The sequence below is a fragment of the Cucumis melo genome, chromosome 2, assembly GCF_025177605.1.
Source record: "Cucumis melo cultivar AY chromosome 2, USDA_Cmelo_AY_1.0, whole genome shotgun sequence".
Lineage (NCBI taxonomy): Eukaryota > Viridiplantae > Streptophyta > Magnoliopsida > Cucurbitales > Cucurbitaceae > Cucumis > Cucumis melo.
In genome coordinates this window covers 18,387,886-18,410,474 of record NC_066858.1, presented here as the reverse complement: position 1 = coordinate 18,410,474, position 22,589 = coordinate 18,387,886, and the positions used below count along the sequence as shown (strand labels likewise).

At 32.3% G+C, this 22,589-nt stretch overlaps 1 protein-coding gene across 1 annotated transcript; it reads right to left on the bottom strand.

Annotated features, from left to right (window-relative positions):
- Positions 1 to 15,340: 15,340 nt before the first annotated feature.
- On the bottom strand, positions 15,341 to 16,963 carry LOC103501050 (uncharacterized). The gene is made up of 4 exons (XM_008464543.1): positions 16,654 to 16,963; positions 16,201 to 16,560; positions 15,760 to 16,066; positions 15,341 to 15,587 (listed from the first exon to the last, which is right to left on the bottom strand). Exons 1-4 carry the CDS (start codon positions 16,961 to 16,963, stop codon positions 15,341 to 15,343), a joined length of 1,224 nt encoding a protein of 407 aa, XP_008462765.1.
- Between the last annotated feature and the right edge of the window lie 5,626 nt (positions 16,964 to 22,589).

Sequence of the window (22,589 nt, the reverse complement as noted above, 5' to 3'; positions counted from 1 at the left end):
TTTTGTCATATTTGGTAAATAGTTTCAATATTTTGCAATGTTTTGAAAATGTCTTATTATTCAGATTTTTATATATTTTGAGAAAAAATACACCATGCACTTGGTAAGAATGCTAATAAGCTTCAAGTGTTAGTTAACATTGAAAAACACCTTGAAATTCTTCAAACGCTAGTAAAAGAGAGTTTAGTGCAGTCAACTTTAACAAATTCCTAGTACATAATATGCATCTTAATCGATTATCATAGCAAAACAAGTTGAGCAAATCTCTCAACTCACATTTTCACGTTGACAATACTTCAACCTTGCTTGAAGTCTTTAAATAGGCCTCAAATCAAAACAAGACTACAAACATTATTAGTTTTAAGATTTGAAGTAAAAATACAAAACTTAAAAAGATATTTGAAAAGAATTATGAGTGATTCACAGCATTATGGAAAGAAGTTTCTCTTACCGTGACCACCAAATTGGTTTATTCTTCTTTACGATGTTGAAGGACCTACAAGTGCATATATGTATTACCTTCCTTGATGGTTTCCAATGATACTAGAACCATTAGGTTTAGCTTTCATTATCTCCTTTCATCACAATCACATCTATCAATTTGCAACAAATTTATTTTTTTGAAAAAAGAGACTAAGCGTCCGAGAGAGCTTAGGAGAAACCCAAGAAGAAGTCCTAAAGCTATTCCAAGACACAAATTTATTAATAATAGGAAATTGCGCTTACAAGCCGGACTAGAGGAAAGCCCAAATGTGAGAGCTCCTATATGAGCAAAGCTTTGAAGTTTAATGCTATAGTACTAGGTTTATAGTCTTTGAAGATGGGGTGTCTAATGCACCATAAACCTAGGTAGTTACAAACATCTTTCCATAAATTTAATACACTTTTTTGTTTGTTAGAGAAGATTCTATTGTTTCTTTCGAACCAAATATTCCAAAGAATGGCCACTGCAAGATTAAAGATATGATTATATTCCTCTTTTGTTGATTTTAATTGGCAAAGGGAGTGACAAAGAGATTTGATATCATCAACTATTACTTGGTGATCTGTTTGTTGTTTAAAAGTGGACAAGAAGATGGTATCTATTCTTATAACTTGAAAAGCACATAATGCACCAGATAGGATTGAGGGAGCCTTTTTTTGAAGAACCTCCTTTGTGTTTGGACCTTTATATAAAATGGACCATATGAAGAATTTGCATTTCTTTGGTATAACTGATTTTCAAAGGCATTTGAAGATATGTTCTTTGAAACCATTGTTGTAGTTTAGAGGGTATCTAGTCTCAGCTTCTTTTACTGATGCCGTAGAGAAAAGGTTGTCATCATTTAGACTCCATAATGGTTTTCTCATCCCTTTATCCCTACAAGGAATTGGAAGAACTGCTTTTATTTGATTCCGTAGAATGGATTCTCTACCATTCAACTCTCTTCTTGGTGCTATGTTCTGTTATCCTTCTAAGTTGTTCCATATTTCCTCGATAGTTTCGTCTTTTTTATTGGAAATGGAAAAAAGCTTAGGGAATTTAATGGACAAAGGGCCAATGGGGCTCAAATTACTGTGCCAAAAGGAAATGAGCTCTCCATTGTTCAATTCTCACTTATAGTGTTCTTCAAATCAATTTAAGTCTTTAACAATAGACCTCCAAGGAGCTCTAGAGGAACTGAATTTGCCCTTTGTTGGGATTATGCCAAGGTGAGATCCTTTCTACTTAGCCGGAATAATTGTCCTCCAAAGACCGTTTAGTTCCATTTGGTACCTCCACATCCATTTTACAGAGCAGTGCGAAGTTTGTATCTGTTTTCTCTAGATGAGCTAAAAGTGTAATGAAGTAGTTCATTGCCAGTACAAAGATAAATGGAGAGCTAGGATCTCTTTAGTGAATACCCCTATTTAATTAATTCGACCATGAGGTTTACCATTGATGAGAATAGAGAATTGAACATTTCCAATGCAAGTCGTAATCCACTTTCTCCAAGTAATAGGGAAGTTTTTGACATGTATTCAATGAAGTCCCAATTTATTTTGTCAAATACCTTTTCAATGTCTAGATAAAATCCTTTGATTTTGCTTGTTTTCCAATAGTCAACGACTTGCCATTAAGATCGCATCCGTTATTTGTCTCCCTTTTACAAAGGCAAGCCGATTTTCTGAGACCGTTTTAGGGAGAGTAGTTTTCAATTTGTTGGCCATTGTTTTTGCTATAATCTTTTAAAGGGATGTAGTAAGGCTTATAGGCCTAAGATCCTTGGGCAAAGTGCACTCTTTCTTCTTGGCAATCAGAGCAATGAATGTGTTATTTACATTTTTGTTGATGATGCCTTTTGAGTGGAAATCCCTGAAACTATCAATAATATCTTTCTTGAGGATATACCAAAATTGTTTCGTAGAAATTGATAGGGAAACTATCTGGATCGGGAGATTTGTTGCTTCCAAAAGAGAAAATAGCTTTCTTGATTTCTTCCTCCTGAAAGGGCTCACAAAGAGATGAATGGATGGAGTTTGTTATAGGATGCCAATCAAGATTTTCAATAAGAAGGATTTCCTTGTGACCTCCGTTTTATAAGGCTTTAAAGTGATTGATAAAGCTCTCAGCAAGTGTTACGTTGGAGGTTTATAAGATGTGGTTTTTGTCAACGATCTTTGTGATAAGGTGTTACTCATGCAAACTCTATGAAAGAAGTTTGTATTTTTGTCCCCATCTTTGACCTAAAGCTTTTTTACTCTTTGAGACCAGTATTAAGATTCTTTGAGAAAATTAACTTGATTGGCATCAGCTTTGAGGGATAGCCTTCTACTGCTATCATTTGGGCCCATCATTTCATGCTCTTTTAATTTGCCAATAACATCATAAGGCTTGCCTTAGTAATAGCCAAAATTTTCATCTTCTCAGCTTGCCAAGTTCTAATTGTTTTGGATAGGTCTTTAAGTCTTTGAATGAAAGTGAATCTTGGATGACCTACTTGGATTGTGTTCTCCCACTACCTTTCTAAATTTCTTTTAAAATCAATATCATCGAGAGTATTATTGTCCAACCTGAAAGGAGTGGGACCCCAACTGATCTATGTGGAATCAAGAACTAGGGGATATGGTCTGATGTAGTTTTGAATAAGGTTCTTGAGGAGTGTTGGTTGAACATTGGTTCCCAAGCTCAATTGTATAGGTATCTATCATTATGAGATAGGATTGGCTGAGCTCGAAGATTAGACTAGGTATACTTATTACTTGTTAAAGGAGGGTCTATCAAATTATTTGGTTGAATGAACTTGTTGAAGTTCTTCATACTGTGTCGGGCTGGATTAATTGCAGTAGTTTCATACTATGCTGAGCTGGATAAATTTGCAACAAATTTATTAGTCTAACGTAACTTACAATAGTTTTGGTGGTCTATCACTTTATTTCTTTTCTAGTTATTTCCTATATATCCAAATGTGAAGTAAAAGAAAATATAAGTCTCACTTTCAATCTTAAAACAATAGTCAAATCTATAATTTTGTGGAGATATGGAAACCACTTGGATAGATTAAAGCCCACAAATTCTTATTAAAAAAGCCACTTCATTAAACAAACATCAACTTTCTGAAGGTCTAAAACAACAATAAAGTTTAGGAGTTACAACATAGTTCGAAAACCTTAACCAACACGAAGAGAACGGTTAAGAGAGGTAATACTATTCATAATCAACCAAAACCAAAAATAGACCTTGATTGAAATGTTGCGGAATTTGTCGTTCTCATGCAAATATTGATCATGATGAAAATAACCAGAAGCACCATAATTGAATTATCTTAAGATGTCCAAAAACTAAAACCAACCCAATATAAATAGTAACATTTCACTTACAACACACAAAAAAAGAAAAAAAAAACATTTAAGTGTTTAACATCTAAGAACACTATAATTCGACAACAATCTATAATAGAACATTTAAAAAGTTCAAAATAGGTTGAAAGTGTTCACAACATATTATAAAACAATCTTAAACCTTAATTCAAACATTCTAGTTTGAAAATTCTAAATGAAGGAATATTTAAATTAAAAGAGTTAAAAGAGTTAAGATAATATATCCAGAGGATATGCAAGCCCTAGCCAAAAAGAAATTTAGAAGACAACAATTAAACTACACGGGAAAAACTATAAGGTCTACTTCTTCATATTGCCCAAATAAGATAAGAACTTTGACATGTTTTCTGATATGGTTATCAAGACGGCCATTAAATTGTAACAACAAAATCTTAACCGTTTTAGAACATATGCCAAAGTTATGCTAGTGAACCAAATCCGATGCTTGGGAAATAGTGAATACCCTATCTTTATATCCTTATCGTGCATGAACCTGCAAAGAAAAAAAAAACTAGTCATTGATAACTTGTAGAAATATAAAAGTTATTGTAGCATTTAGGTAGAATAATGGATTTAATTATTGCAATATAAAGAGGAATAACGCTTGACAAAATGGGTTAAAATAAAATAAATGCGAAATGCGAGTCATAAAAAGTAGATGCCTATTTATCACGGTGTTTAGTGTCTTAACATAGAATTTTAGTGAAGAGAAGCAGGAAGCGAAATGAAGAAACCATTTTAGGCAGTCAATGCTCACGTCAACCAACTAGAAGATACTAGGCGATATGAATCACTAAAAGATAAGAATAGTTGGTGAGATTGTCAGCCAAAGGATGAAAGGACATCTTCGGTGCCGCATGACAGTGTTTCAGAAGTTAGAAAATTAATGGTGCATCAGACCATGTGTTGTCCCATCATTCCAACATCTATAAGTACAAGAGCATCTCCTTCATTCAAATGTATGTGAAAATCTGGTGAAAGAACTCAAAATCATAGGCGACAAACTCAAAGAGATAACAATAAAGCAGTGAAATCACTTAACTTCTTCTCTTTACTAACTTAACACTTACAGAGTTCATACATTACAAATTACAACCCTTAAACTTTACTTTGCATAAAATAAGACCCGATTTGGTCTTCCCACGTCCTTCTTCTTCTCACCAAGGTGTTGTTTTTCGCGCTAAGGTGTTCTGCGGTATAAGACTTCAATCTCAACCCTTTTTCCTTTTTGTCATCTACTATCCAACTCAAGGATATCCTTCGGGGTCTCTTTTTCTTTCTTTGTCGTTAAACGCTGCCCTTTATGGCGCGTAGCTAGAGGTGTAAAGGTGAAACTTTGTCCTTCCACTCGGTCGCCCAACCACTTCTCTTATCATACCGCGTTTAGTGTTATCCTTTCCTTGACTCAACTCTTTGGCTCTCTGGCTCACTGAGTTTACCCTCACCAACTTGGGTATTGCACTCACCTTCCTATTGAGTTGAGCCATCCACGCTAAAGAGTGATGCGATTACCAACTAGCTCCTTAAACATATGATCAGATGTCATGGCTAGTATGTCATGTAAGACTACAGAGTAACTTTGTCTTCCTTCCTTAACTAAGCTACGACACCTGAGATCCATCCTTCGCTTGGCTTCAACGTTTGACAACCTAGGGAAGGGAAAACTTAAAACATAAGTCAAACGGACTTAGTGAGTGATGGGTTTGGAAAAACCTTTTTGGGGAAAACACACAGAACCAACAAGATCAAACCGCAACACATAAATCTCATCACATCTAGCCACAAATAATTTAATCGCCAACTCAAAGTGTTACGAGCACCGCATGCTCAAATCATCTCGCAAACAAGTTCATTACTGAGACCTGGGGTTTTCCCCTCGCCTAGACCTAAGATTTTCCCATCGCCTACATCTGGAACTCACAATCAATCAGCATTATACGAGTAACTGGGATTTCTTCCAGAGTCTTGACACATTCAATCTTTCTCAGACCTAGGATTCACATTCGTTCAACACATGCTTCTTTCTCAAATATGTGTAATAAATTCTTTAAAAGCTATACAACAATTTAAAATCTTATTTAACTACAAAAACAAATTAAAGTTTTAGAATCTAGTATAAAATTTAATTCCATATCAAATAGATCCATTAACTTTAGAACTTACCCATTAATTTTTTAAACTTTCAAGAATGTCATAGACCTAATAAATGTTTTCATGAAGAACTTGTAAATCTAAAAATATATGAATAAATTAAAATTTTAAAGAAGTGGTTTTATAAAAAATATAACAAACCGATAAAATATTTACCTTCTAGAACAATTTTGAAAACGGAAAAAATCCACCGACCGACTATAACGCCCCAAAAATTAAAGTAATTTTAAATTTAATTATCTTAGTTTAATTTAACTATGTTGGAAGCGTCCGTTCGTCGCGTCGTCTGCCACGTCAGTTGAGTCTTCGTCGTGAAGCCTTTCTCTTTTGCAAGCTGCCCAACCCTCTGTCAAACGCTTTATTGTCGTTCACCTCTCCATCCATTGTGTCGTCCGTCCGTTCGTCTCTATCTTCGTCTCAATTGAAGCCGAAAGTGTCTGTCAAGTTCTTTCTCCGTCACAAGCCGATTCTTCCTCCGTTAGTCAATTCCTTCTCAGTCGCATGTCTGTAAAAGCGAGTCGAGATCCCCCTGTCCGAGCCATGCTCTCCTAGTCGAGCTGCTTGAGCTTTTGTTGTCCTTTTTGAGCTAGTTGGTAGTTTTGGTGAGTTTTTTTAATGCCCATCAAATATTTAAATTTTGGTTTAAGTAAATTAATTTTTGGGATTAAGTTGATTTTTTCTTAAGGATGGATTATTGTTCTTTGAAGTTCATTGCAAAATTGAAGAAGGATTAATCTGTGAATTTTCCCATTTAAGGTTGATTTGGTCTCAACCTCAGTTTTGGTAAGTTTGGAAGCCTAAGCAAATAATTTAAATTTTGTTTACGTTTAGGATTGGTTATTTGGGTTTTGGACTGTTGAGGATTTTAGCTACTCTCGAGGTAAAAGATTCTACTACTAGACCTCGAATGAAAATGAATTAGGAGCTTGCATGTATTTTCCATTATGCATTGATATAACTAAGATGCATAATGTGTTGTGATTGATGAATGATATGGATTGACTGATATGTTTATGATGCATGATTTATTAATCTCATGATTTAGGACTTTATGATTGATATCCATACCATGTTTATGACGTGTATGATATGCTACATGCTATGGATGGTAGTGTATGTTAACTTTGGCTATTAGGGTTGTACCTACATGGGTGTCCTTCGGGATCACCACCTTTCACAGATTTATGATTGTGTGAGCTCGACGGGACCACAAATCTGTCATGTCAAGTTTATGAGTAGTTTGATGGGATCACTTACAGTCCGATGTCATTAGTGTTCCTTTGGATTCATTGACAGACTAGATGCGTTCCTACGGGATCAATAGATTGCATTCGGGAGCATGACAGTTTTGGGTACCTCTTCATGGGACCCTAATGGGAAGTTAACAAACAACTAGTGGAACTAGTAGTGAGTACCTTACTGAATATATGTTTATACTCACCCTTTCTATGTTTAATATTTTAGGCAAAAGTAGAGGTAGAGGTAGAGGAAAGCTGACGAATGACAAGAAGGGTCCGTGACTTGCCATAGTGGAATTATGTTGTTTTCGCCTTTCATGCTTTTCAGTATTTGAGTGTTAGTATTTTGATTAGAATTTATAGAAACTCCTTAATTACTTTTATGTTATTTTTCTTTAAAAGTTAGATAGGGCTCGAACTAGGATTATATTTTCTAGCATTTATTTCATTTGTTTTCTAAATTATGATTTATGAAAGAGTATTTGAAATTATTTATTTAAGAACTATAATTTCCTCTTTTCTTTTAGATAATAAAATCGACATTTATTTTAATAGTAACAACCTTAACTTAGTATAAGGAGTTGGGTCGTTACGCCAACAATGAAAAATACAAAAAATATCCCAGTCAACATATGATTAATCGGTCACACGCACATGTGAATAATCTTCTTCTTCTAAACGATCATGTTCTACAGTCTGAACCAATGATCAACGATCGCTTAGGTCATGATATACGATCATGTAGTTTTTTTTAACAATGGGAGAAAAGCCGTAATTTTAAACGATCGTGTTGACAAACGATCATGTTGATTATGGTAAGCAATCGTTTAGATCATATGCACATGATCCTGTAGTTATTTTTAAACGAGTGGAAAAGAACTTCAAATCTAAACGATCGTATTGACTATGGTAAGTGATTGTTTAAATCATATCAACACGATTATGTAGTTCTTTTTAAACGATGGAGAAAAAACTTCAAATTTAAACAATCGTGTTGACAATGATAAATGGTCATTTAGATCATGTCAAAATGATACTTAACAATCTTGATATTCTCGACTATGAGAAAAACAAAGTAGCTTCAAAGGATCTGGTTGAAAATGGTGAATATGAAATAGGAATTTAAATAGAAGAATAAATTGTTTAAAAATATAATAAAGAAAATCTAGAAGATGAGATGAAGAAATTTGGAAGGGAAAAAATTGCAAAGAGGGAAGAAGAAGAAAAAGAAGTGACATAAGAACAAGTTTGAAAATTATTAAAATATTATACTGATTTTATAGGTTTTTGTTTTTTTATCACATGAATCGTAAATATTTTTGTGCTTTATTAGATTAACCATTAAAGAATTTATAATTTAAAAACAAAATACAACCAAAACTTAAAAATTCACCATCTAAACTTCGATTAAAGCCTTTTTTTTTTTTTTTTTTAGTTGCATATGACAAGGATCATTCATTATTAACCTTGATATATTTTAATTGATATGTACACAAATTACAATAAAATGAGCAACCACATATAAAGATTAATATTCTCTCTCTTCATCCTTCAAATTTCAAAAATTGATTATATGTCCTCTGAGAAAGAGACAATATGTAAAAGGCTCCTATTCCCAAAAAATAATAATAATAATAATAATAGAGAGTTTTTTTTTTTTTTTTTCTCATGTTCAAAGCAATAGGAGGATTTTTCAATGTTTTGGAAAGGAATCTTTAGACTATGAAATTGAATATATTAAATAAGCCCCATACAACTGAGTTGGTGAATCAAAATGTACTACTGCTTATCTACCTGCAAATGTAGGCCTTTCCATGTGAAACTTATTTTAAATATATTATATATCATCTTTTCATATGTACTTCAACTTTCTAGAGTTTGACTAAAGTGTATAAACGGTTTTGAGCTACATGAATTTGCAAACACAAGCTGGATATTCCACTTTCTATATTGATAAAATAAGAAATATAATAGCAAAACTTCAGCCTGTTTTTAATTTTAATTCCAATCGTTTTAAAAATTTGTATTTTGTTCTTTTATGATTTACTTAAATTTGTTAAATTTGATTTTTTTACCATAGTGAACATATAAATGTGATACCGCACTAGAAAAAGAAGAGAATATTTCAACAAATATTTATGTGTTAACGAACACAAAATTTGGGGTTTTGAATTCTTTTGTCAACTTAAAAAAAAAGGGATACGTATAAGATAGGGGTCTTTTAAAAAAATATAACAAAACGACAAAATATTTACATTGTATAGAACAATTCCAAAATCAGAAAAAACTCACAAGCCCACCATGGAAAATACAAAAAATGTTCCGTCAACCACATCATCAACAACGCGCGTAATATATTTGATACACGATCGTTTAGATTTGGCTATTGTTTGGTACACGATCGTTTAGGATTTGACTATTATTTGGTACTCGTTTAGATTTGGCTCTTTAGATTTAGATAGTCAAATCTAAACGATTTTTTTTCCAAGATTTGGTACACGACCGTTTATATTGGCTAAACGGTTTTTTTTTTTTAAATTCTTTTCATACACGATCATTTAGATTTGGTTACTTTTTTTACACGATCGTTTACATTTGGCTACCTAAGTCGTTTTTTTTTCAGTCTTTTATATGTAGCGTACGATCTTGAATAACCAAATAAAAAAGATCTTGAATGACCAAATAAAAAAGTTTGAAATAAATAGATCTTTTATATTTGATACACGCTGAACCAAATAACATACTAGAAAAAAACAAAAGAAAGAAAAAGACGACGAAACAGACGAAAATGGAAGAAAGAAAGAAAAAAGAAAAAAAAGAAAGACGATGGAATAGACGAAGAGGAGAAGAAAGACGGAAAGACAAATTTGGAATATTTAAAAAATGATTAACTTTATGAACTTTGTTATATGAGTCGTAAATATTTTATGAAAAGTTTCCTACAACAATATAATATAAATTTAAATAAATGGAAACGAACAGTTTTAAAATGTTTTAAAATATTTTGGATTATCTATTTGCTTCCATTATTCTTACTTTCTCTCGCTAGTTTAGAACCTTGCGGTGAAGGAATAAGGTTTTAAGGAAAACAAATAGAAATGTATAAAACAAATAGGTTTTGAGAAAGGATCTTTTAAAAAATATAACAAAACGGTAAAATATTTATACTGTATAAAACAATTTTGAATGAAAAAAATTCACAAGAAACATGAAAAATACCAAAAAAATACCATTGTCAAGAACACAAATAATAAATTTGGTACGATCGTTTAGATTTGGGTATTGTATGGTACATGATCGTTTAGATGGGTAGTCAAATATAAAAGATTTTTGATTATTTATTACTCTCATTTAGATTTGGTACACGATCATTTAGATTTGATCGTTTAGATTTGGGTAGACAAATCTAAACGATTTTTTTCAATATTGTTTGGTACACGATCGTTTAGATTTGATTACACGACTGTTTAGATTTGATTACACGATTATTTAGATTTGGCTAAACAATTTTTTTCAAGATTCTTTGGTACACGATCATTTAAACTTGGTTATGACATCAATTATTTTTTATACACGGTCGTTTAAATTTAGCTACCAAAATCTAAATAATATTTTTTTTTTCAAAGTCTTTTATATTTGATACACGATCTTGAACCAAATAACAATTTAAAAAAAGAAATAAAATAAAAATTGCAGAAGAATAGAAAAAAGACGATGAAAAGAAAAAAAATCGTAGATGAAGAACAGAAAGAAAAACGATAAAAAGGAATAAAAAACATGAAATATTAAAAAAAAATAGTCAGTTTTTGACTTTTTCATTTTATTACCTTGAATATTTTGACGGTTTGTTATATTTATAAAAGTTAACATTTTAAGAAACTAAAAGGAAAAATGAACCTCCTTAGTCGAAAAGGAAAAAAATGAATCAAGGTGGAGCTCCAAAGCATCAACCGTCAAAAAAGAACCTTCAAAGCAAAGAAAAATTTCTCTTTGATGTCAAAAGATTGGGAAGGAGAATCGGAAAACGGAGAAAAGAACAAGAAGTTTAAGTTCCAGATGTTAGACAGAAACATCCATATGAAGTTATAATAATATATTTATAGAAAAAAAATATAAAGTTTACTATTTTCCTCTTATGGTTGGGATTAGATGAACTTTCCATAAGGACGATGAATGATTAGCTGACACTTGGATTTCTTTGAACCAAAATTAACTCTACCTTCATATTTATTCTATATAGAATTAATTATCCTATTTCATCAATAAATTTTCACACAAGATATGAAAAATCTATGAATCACTGACACTATTTTCGTCGGTTAAATCAGACTTGCTTTAACCTAAAATAAATGTTAATATGAAAAAAATGATCCCTAAATCGATATAAGGAATTAAATTAATTGAAGATCTACTTTATTAGAAGATGCAAATTAAAATTAAAAATTTTCAAGTCGTAGTGCTATTTGATTAATTAATTTAATTTGAGTTTTGGACTTCCCAAAAGACTTTTTAAATGTGTACATTGAAGAAAGGGAAATAAATAAAAGTGAAATAAGGACAAAGAGTACAATTTCATTTTCCAAAGGCTGCCGACACGTCTTTCCAAAGTCTTCTAGAAACGTCAATTATAAATAAAAAGAATTTATAAGTTTTGAAATGAATTATTTTCATAAAAGTAAAATTTAATTACAAATTCTAAGAAATAGATATTTAATTTTGAAAACTCAACCATGGATATTTTAGAAGTCGGAAAACAAAAGATGCATGGACAATTTAGCGTAGTTGTAGTTGCAAGAACAAAAGCAACAAATACATAGCAATTACAATGACATGGTGGTGTCAATTTCATATAAAAAAAAAAAAAAAGAGAAAAGAAAACCAAAAGAATCAAAATTAATTAAGTAGAGAAATATATGGAAGAAATGAACGGGGAATCAAAAGGAGAGGAGTAGTGATATGTTGAAAAGGAGATCAATAAGAAAAAAAGAAAAGAAAAGGAAAATGGATTGGTGACTCATTTCATTATTCATAAAGTCAATTTATTTAGGTGTGATAAGGGCTGTTTGTTTGCTTATCACATGGGTGATGTGGGGTCCACGAGAGCCAAAATCCAAAAGCAACTTAAGAAGAAGAAGAAGAAGAAGAAAAAGTGTGAATTGGAAAGACAACAATTTTGAAAAGTGTGAAAAAGAAAGAGAAAAATAATAAAGAAAAGAAAATTTTTGTTGCAATTAATGGACTGACTGACACTCCCATGTGCCTCCCTAGTTGTTTAGTCTTTGTCACTTAAGTTTGGTATTGGGTGACTTCTTACTTTGAATCTTGCTCATCACTTATCATACTCCCTTATCCTCTTTTTTTCTTTTTTCTTTTTAATCAACATTCTTTTTATAATTTCAAATATTTTAAGTTTCCTTTTGTTTATTTATATAAAATTAATCCAATGGATAAATTTCTTAAAAATATTTACAAAATATTTTAAAAACCTTTTAATCGATATTAAATTTTGTTATATTTAATAAATATTTTGATTCACTTTGCTGTATTTGAAAATATTTATTTATTTATTTATTTATTTATTAAATCATTCATTTTTCTTTCTAAAAATACATGGTTCAAGTTTTGCTGCATTTGAATCTAGAACATTCTAAACTCAACATTTTTTACTCTTGATATTTGAGGTACTATCTTTTTCAAACTATACATAAATGTTTGTTTCTTATTATTGACTTTAAGTTATACAGGACTTGGTATACATTTTTATTAGAAAATTGTACCAAATGGCAAAAAATTGTAGAAAAAAGCACCCCTAGTACCTCATTTTTGCATATTGCAAATATGAAAAATATGAAAAGTAATTAGAGACTGCTATTAGAGGGCTATCAGAGGACTATTCGATTTTAAATTTGATACTTTTGCAATTTAAAAAATGTAGTGATATAAACCTTATTATCATAATTTTCTTTTGCTATTTTTTGCAAATTTTCTTTTTTATTATCTTTAAATTATATATTGTTTATTCATTTAAGTTGTTGATATAGAAAAAAATATCAACTATCAATCTAATTTATTTTTCTTTTTCTTTCGTATTTTATTCGTAAAATGTTGGTCAATTACAATTGTCACATCATCAATTTAAATCAATGATTAATAAGTTTTAAACTAATTAAAAATCTAGAGAGGTCTTTAAATTAAATTAGAAAACATGAAAATTGACAATCAAAGAATGGGAATTGTCCAAGCACTGAATCCATCATATAGGTAGTGCCACCAAAGCTAGTGAAATAATGGCATGTGGCAGTTGGATTGGTTGCTAAGGTAGCCCAACCTTAATAAAATATGTTGCAAATTATGTGTTGGCAGTTTCATAGATGCTCTCCCAGATGTCTCTGCATTGGTTGTAATTTTTCAAACAAGTAGATGTTTTTTTCTTTTGGAAATGCAGATACTGCAAAAATGCATTCCTTTTCGAAAATCTCTATCGTCAGTATTTTTGCATATCTGCTTTCTCTGTGCATGATGATGAGCTCAAGCTCACACATCAAGTAACAATAGAGAAAACAATCTAAAATCCTGAATATCATTCCAAGGAGATTAAATTACAATTATTACTTAGCTATTCAAGAGAATTCAAGAGATTGAAGTGTTTTAGAGCGTTGATTTTGTTAGACCATCCTTAGATTAATCATGAAATTTTGTATAAACATTATGCTTAAAGTTTAGAACCATATATTATTTTCTCAAGAAAAAGAAAAAGAAAAAAATCTTTAATTTCTTTCATGCAACTTAATCGACAACTAACCTCTTGAAATCAGTTGAAGAAACACGACATTCAGTAAAGTCATTCGCAACTCCCATTGTTAATCTAACCACTTCCCATGAGAGATTAACAATGATTCAATGTTAAACATGAAAAAGTTGTGAGATAATAGAATTAACTATTGTAATACCTAGAGGGACAACAGAAGTAAATAACACAAAAAGTTTTGGTAACCCAGTTCATCAAATACCACCTTCGTCTGGGGAGCTGCGTACAACTTAGATGACTAATACTATTAAGATTCACAATAGCCAATATAGATCAATACAATAAGAGACAATCTTCTCATGTATATGATTATCTTAAAGTGCACGATAACTTAAGAATTCAGGCTCCCTTTAAACATATGCGTAAATCTTCTTGAAGATGACTTCACACTCCCCTTGAGTTCAAGGTAATCTCTTGATCAACACTTCTTCTTTCATATTACTCATCATTAATCTCATCATAGATCAACATGTTGAGACCACAGATAATTAATCCGTACTACCTTCTCTAGCTCACAACTCTACAACAGTATTTTCGATTAACAATACGAAACGTCTTTCTGCATTCATAAGTCGTACTAAGTCTCACAAGTTTTGTAGTATATATATATATCTTCAAGAACAATATCAAAAAGATATTTATAAAAGATTCCTAAAATAAAGGAAGATCTTTTATCTTTTTTAAATGAAATAACTCATTAAATAAAAAGATAATCTCATTAATTATTTTTGACAAATTCTAATAAACTCCCCTTTTTGTCAAAAAGAGGAGATTTCTTTTCAAGTTCAAGTCAATGCTTCTCAGAAGCTTCCCATAGTGCAACAGTCAGCAGATGGCCATTTTTAACCATATATCAACACACCGGACCAACTCATTCATGAAGAAAAATTATCCATTTATGATGATCATCATTTCTTTTCTTTAATTAATAACAAAAAATACAACAACAAAAAGTCAGCAATAACCATCATATAAACTTGTACGTATGAGCTTCTTACATTTTTCAAAAAGAAAAAAAAAACTTCAAAATATCTTCAAAACTTCAACATAAACAACTTCAAAACATCATCAAAACTTCAAAGCTTCAACAGAAACAACATCATAAGCAACTTCAGGATATCAACCTCTACAACTACTCTTGCCTCCTAACTTCACAACTTCTCCCCCTTTGAACGGAAAAGAAACACTACTCTTGTTCTGGAACATCAATACTAGAGGAGGGAATAAGTGACTTCAGATATCGAACAAAAGAATCAACCTCTAATCTTCTATCAGACAACAGATTTATAGACGTAGATAGAGCTCAAGACTCAGCTATAAGCGTATTAATTATCTTGGAGGCTAAATCACGATGAACAAGGAACCCTTCAACATTCTCATCTACATCATCAATGTCAAACATACGGGGGTTCCTAGAGGGTCTCATATCATGTTCTATGTCAGGAACATGACTTCCTTGAAAAGGCCTATAACTTAATGACAATGATTTTGGGTTAGGACCAGGAGCATCATTTGAGGTCAAGATAACAGCATTCAGATGAACCAGAAGACTTTAAGAAGAATTGCCGCAGACGAATAGGAATGTTAACACCAAATGTTCCCACATGTCTCAAAAGTGGATTATATATAAAGAGGCCAGCATCCATAGAATCATCATTGCATATTTGATAAAGAAAGGTCCCTAAAGCAACAAAAACACTGGAAGCATGTGAAGAGGGGAACCAATTAGTAATGCCAACCTTATGAAGAATGACATATTTGATACCTAGTGAGACAGTTGGAATCCCATTCACAGGCCATATAGACAGAGTTCCTCCAGATAGTACAAAAGTCAAAACATCATTGTATGGATGTGAAGGAGTAGAGCCAAACTCCACAGTGTTTCCCAAGAATCCATTGATTATAGCAGGAGAAATCTTGAAGTTCAAGCCTCTAATGTCCACTGTCTGGTAATCAGGACTGCTAGGATTGTTGAATTTTGAAGGCAAATTGACTATAAATTCTTTTGTCAGCTGAGGATAGAACAAACCTACATTAAAAATCGTCTTGATAGTCATGCTTTAACAATCAAGTCCATAACACTTAAGTAGGAATGATGCTTATCAGACACATTCACCTTATATGCAATATGCCTCTACACTATATACTTCCACCGTTGCACACTTTCTTCGAGATGAAATGAGATTCCATCAATGGGGGCAAATGGAATATTCGGTGGAATCTTCTTCCTCCCAATTTTCGTAGTAATGTTATGACGATTTTGTTGTAATTTCTTCCCTTTTGATTTTGGGTCAGCACTAGGTTGTTCAGATTTAGTTTGAGGAGCATTCACATTAGGTTCAACATCACCAGGTGCACCATTATCAGTTGGTTCAACATGCTTACCAACATCTTCATCTAGGTTTTCACCGTCATTATTAGCAACGTTCTCATCAACATTAACAGTAGACTGACCCACAGGGTTAGGATCAGGAACAGACAGTTGGATATCAGCTAGTGAACTAGTCTGAATAGAAGACCTAACTAGTGAAGAATGACCAGATTGACCAACGTCTTCATTTGTGGTAGAAGGCTAACTAGGTGTTGGAACAAATATATCTTCAGAGGAAGAACTACCATCAGAGTAAACTGAAGAACCAAGAGCATCAACAATTGTAGACCCAACTTTAGAAAATAGATCCTTCTTTAACAAGCTAACTAGTGGAACATCATCTCTTTCATTCGAATCCATTTCAGACATATGAGACTTAGAGACAACCGATTCAGATTCGACATTCTCAGCAACAATACCAACCATCTTCTCATCATGCACAGATAAATTTGAGCTATCAAAAAGATTTACTTGATTCTTTTCAAACGATAGGCAATAAGGTCTTCGAGAGGGAGTGCTTTTAAATCGATGACCTCTCATGCGAACGCCATGCATGTTGGTTCAGCTGTTAGGAGCTTCAACAACAACTTTGGAAGAACAAGCTTGATACTTTCCTTTATGCGTATTCACCATTTTCGAATTTGAAAAAAACTTTGAGAATGTGTGCTACAGAATTTTAAAGATGAACGGGTTCCTTGAAGATGAGGAGACTTAAAATGAAAGTAACTTTCGTTTAAAAGTTAAGTGCCCTTTAATACAAGCTATTTCGGCGTTGACGTGTCCATAAATGTAGGCCATGATGCTTTTCTCCACGTCTTCCTAAATAAACAAATAGATTAAATTTTACAAACACCTAAACCAACTCTCAAGTACTAAAAAGAACTTGCCTCCAATGGTTTAGTAAATATATTAGCCAACTAAAGATTTGATCGAACATGCTCAAGTGTAACTATTTTTCTCTCTATAAGCTCCCTGATAAAATGATGTCCATATCAATATGCTTGGTCCTACTGTGTTGTATTGAATTTTTTAGACATATTGATTGCACTCATATTATCACAATAAAGTGTCATGGTATCCTATTGAATACCATATTCTTGGAGCATCTGTTTCATCCAAATAAGTTGAGTACACCAACTTCTTGCTGCAATGTATTATGCCTTTGCTATAGACAGTGATACATAATTTTGCTTTTTACTAAACCAGGATATTAAATTGTTTCCAAAAGAGAAACATCCTCTTAAAGTGCTTTTTCTATCATCCAAATCTGCATCTCAATAGCCAACAAGAATTAAATTTGTATCATAATAGTATAAAACTCCAAATTCGCTTGTACCATGAACATATTTGATTATTCTTTTAACTGCAGCAAGATGTGAAACACAAGGGTCAAATTGAAATCGTGCACATATACCCACATCACAAGCAATATCAAGTCTACTGGTTGTTAAATAAAGTAAACTCCCAATCATACTTCTGTAAAGTTTATGATCTATAGACTCCCCATCACTATCCTTGGTGATTTTAACATGTAAAGAAACTGGAGTCCTCTTTTGCTGAGACTTGTCAAGGCTAAAGTTTTTAAATTATATTCTTAGCATATTTCTCCTGAGTTCTAAAGATGTCCTCCTTCCTTTGCTTAATTTGAAGACCCAGAAAACATGACAACTCTCTAACCATACTCATTTCAAGTTCTGACTGTATAATATCAATAAAAATTTTAACGAACTCCTTTAGAAATTTTTCGAATATGATATCATCCACATATATTTGCATAACTATCAAGTCTTTGTCAGATTTATTCACAAATAAAGTTTTATCAGCACCTCCTCTAAAGTATCCTTTGTGACTAAGATAGTTTGTGAGTCATTCATACCATGCTCTGGGTGCTTGCTTTAGTCTATATAGGGATTTATTAAGTTTATACACAAGCCGAGGATACGTAGAATCAATAAAACCCTTAGGTTGACCTACATCCATCTGACACAGTTTGAATTTATTCGTTCAAGTACCCATTTAGAAAGGTACTTTTAACATCCATCTAATACAGTTTGAATTTACAAACACATGATATGCTCAGTAAGAGGCGAATAACTTCAAGTCTAGCTGCAAGTGCGAAGGTTTCATCAAAATCCACTCCTTCCACCTGAGAATAACCCTGTGTAACCAATCTGGCTTTGTTTCTTGTTACAGATCCTTTCTCATCTGTTTTATTTTTTAATATCCATTTAGTTCCTATAATGTTTGCTTCCTCAGGTTTAGGAACCAAAGTCCACACATTATTTTATTTAAATTGCAATAATTCTTCCTGCATTGCATTTATCCAGAATTCATCTTTGAGAGCATCATTTACTAATGTAGGCTCAATAGATGAAGTGTAGCAAATATTAGCAATCATCTTGGCATAATCAATCTTGTCCTTTTTTTAGTAGTAATCCCAGCTAAGGGATCTCCAATTATGGAACTTGATGGGTGATTCTTTTGGACATTTGAAGATGGAGCAATTTCACTCACACTAGCCATTACTTCCTTCTGAGTTGATTTAGAGCTATCATCATAGCTATTAACACTTGTATCAACTGTAGGAACATCAACAACAACTAACTCAAGTGCAAGGGAGGGTTATGTTGGTAAATCATCATCATCATCTGTTCGTCTACATAATGTCTGCTCATTATCATTTACCACCACATTTATAGTCGCTATAACCACTCTTGTTCTATTATTGAATATTTTATAAGCATGACTATTATGAGAATATCTGAGAAAAATCCCTTTATCTGATTTAGCATCCCATTTTCTGTGATACTCTCTATTAGCAAGAATATAATAAGTACTTCCAAATACATGAAAATACTTAACATTAGGCTTTCTGCCTTCTATAACTCATACAAGGTTACAGTAGTACCAGAAGGAGTAGTAATTCGATTGTGAATATGACAAGCAGTATCCATGGCTTCAGCCCAAAACTGTAGTGAAAGAGATTTTGCATGAAGCATAACTCGAGTCATCTCTTGTAAGGTTCTATTCTTTCTTTTTATTACCCCGTTCTGCTGCGGTGTTAAAGGTGTTGAGTATTCATGATGAATCCCTTTTGCTTCATAGAAACTATCAAGTTCTTCATCCTCAAATTCTTTTCCATGATCGCTCATAATTTGAACAATATTTTTCCCTTGTTCACGTTGAAGGCTCAGGCATAAATTGATGCAAACTTTGACAGTATCTGATTTTCCTCTAAGAAATCTTATCCAAGTGAAATGAGAGAAATCATGCACAACAACAATGATATACTTTTTCACTCTGAGGCTCTCAGTTTGCATAGGACCAATTAGATCCATGTGTAACAGTTCCAAAACTCTATTTGTATAACACTCTTTCATACTTTTGTGAGATGCCTTGATTTTCTTTCCTAGTTGACAGTCACCACAAAAGAACTTGCTGTTTGAGTCAATATTTGGAATCCCTATGACAATCTTATTCTTTATAGCTTTATCAATACTACTTAGACTAACATGTCCAAGTTTCCTATGCCATAGTCGAGTTTGATCTTATTTGATTGAGTGACATACATAGGTATTGTTTGATACCCAATGTTAACAATTATCAGCCTGTCTACAACCACTTATAAGCACTATTTTATTTGCACCAGTCACTATGTAATTATCTTTGTTAAAATTTACAATGTAACCCTGATCACAAAGTTGACTGACACTAATTAGTTTTGCTTTAAGCCCTTCATATCGCACATCATTTAGACATGGTAGATTATATTTCTCAATATTTCTTTTTTCAAGAATTCTTCCTTTTACACCACCCCATTAGGTAACATGTCCAGATGAACATTCTTTTAATTTAAAAAAGAATGATCTATTTCCAGTCATGTATCTGGAACAACCACTATCAAAATACCATGCATCAGTAGACGATTGAACTGTAGTAAAAGCAATATTACATTTTCCTGAATTATTGACTATCTATTCCTTATAACTTCTCATGCCTCTTGGAGTAAATAAATTTAATTTGTGCTTCTGTGAAAGATAAGCAACTTTTTTATGTTGAAATCTATATCTTTATAATGCATAACAAAAGGGTCGAATATGACCTTTCTTACCACAATAATGTCACAACAAGTTATTTACTTTTGAGAAAAGGCCAACAGCCTTTAGTTCAGCTGGATGGTCAGGCTTGATACCCATAGTAGCAAGAACAAATTTTATACTATTTGCTTGACGTACTATCTTTTCTGATGAGTTAAAGCCAAGACCACATCTGTTTGAACTAGACTGTATTAAGTTCAGTATTTGATATAGATTTTCAAACCCTGAATTTAACATTTTGACAAACTTTATAGTTTGATCATACTCTGTTTGGACCTCCCTCAATTTTTGTTTTAAGGAAGATATCACTGATATTAATCGTTATTTTCTTCCATAAAATTCTATATTTTTTCTTTCTGTATAACTCTGGCTTTTAAATCCTCTTTCCATTGAATCTTCAACTGCTCAAAAGACAAGTTGTTGTTTTCACTTTTTCTTAGAATCTTCAATTTTATCTTCAACTATAGAATCAGCCCTCGGTGATATTCACAATTAATGCATTTGTACATCCATCATCTTCTTCACTATCATGATCAGTGTCTTCATCAGATAATGTAGCATGAAAATTCTTCTTTTGCTTTCTCAGAAACGTGGGACATTCAGCTTAATAATGACCAACTCCTTTATACTCCCTACATTTGAAAATCCTGCCTTCACCATCTCTTCTTCAGAAGTTTTCACCATCCCTTTTATTGAAATTTTCATTATCCCTTCTATTATAACTTTTACCATCTCTTCTTCTAAAGTTAATAAAATTTCTAGAGTTGGACCAAGTTGAATTCATATTTCTGAACTCCTTTACAACTTTTGAAAACTGTTTCATTATAAGAGCTATTAACTCATTGACATTTGCTTCACTTGGTGATTTATTGTTAGTTAACTATTCTTCATATACAGATTTAAAAGCAATGACTTTACCTTTCTTATTTTTTATGTTTGATATGGCCATCTCGAATGCAAAGAGACCCAAACAATTCATCTAATTTTAGCTTAGTTATAATGTGCTTCCTCTATAGCTATCACCTTTATGTCAAATTTTCCAAGCAGAGAACGTAACACTTTTCACACTATCTTGGATTCTGGTATCTTCTCTCCAAGGTTAAATGATTCATTCGTTATTTCTAGAACTCTCTCGATATTCAGCAACAAACTCATCTTCAAACATTTTTAAGGTTTTAAATTTTGAAGTTACCAACTATAATCTGAATATTTTAACTTTTGTAGTGCCTTCATATGCAACCTACAAGATTTTTCGTGTTTCTTTGGTAGAGAGCTATAAGAGTTAATTAGTTTAAACACATTCAATTCAACATCATTAAAGATAGCATTAAGAGCTCTCACATTCCTTATAGAGGCTTGTTCTTCAGCATCAGTCCAGTCAACTTCAGATTTAGGATTAGAAATTCTATCTATAGTAATCATTGGTGGTTCCCATCCCGCTACAACCGCTCTCCATGCTCTCATATCAAGAGTTTTTATGAACGATATTATTTGAGGCTTCCAGTACAAATAATTTTTGCCATCAAGTACATGAGGACGTGAGGTTGACAGACCTTCCTTGATTACCTCATTTGATTAGCAACCCATTCTGATACCAATTGAAAAAGTTGTGAGATAGTCAATAAAACCTTTAGTTAATTCTAAAGTAATTAACTGTTGTAATAGCTAAAGGGACAACATAAGTAAATAACACAGAAAGCTTTAGTAACCCAATTTGGCAAATACCACCTATGTTTGGGGAGTTGCACACATCTCAGATGAGTAATATTATTAAGATTCACAATAGTCAATATAGATCAATACTATAAGAAAGAATCTTCTCATGTATATGACTATCTTAAAGTAGACGATAACTTAAGAATTCAGGCTCCCCTGAACATATGAGTGAATCTTCTTGAAGATAACTTCACACTCTCCTGAGTTCAAGGTAATCTCTTGATTAGCACTTCTTCTTTCATATTACTCATCTTAATCTCATCATAGATCAACATGTTGAGACTATAGATAATTAATTGTACTACCTTCTCTAGCTCACAGCTTTGCAACAGTATTTTCGATTAACAACATGAAACGTCTTTCTGCAT

Excerpts from the sequence above, each read along its gene's own strand:
- LOC103501050 (XM_008464543.1), bottom strand. The coding sequence starts at position 16,963 with ATGCATGGCGTTCGCATGAGAGGTCATCGATTTAAAAGCACTCCCTCT. Across the intron at positions 16,561-16,653 it reads TTCTTCAGTTTACTCTGATG|TTAGGTCTTCTATTCAGACT; the intron begins GTAGTTCTTCCT and ends ATTCTTCACTAG. Across the intron at positions 15,588-15,759 it reads AAGGTTGGCATTACTAATTG|TCTTCTGGTTCATCTGAATG; the intron begins GTTCCCCTCTTC and ends TTCTTCTTAAAG.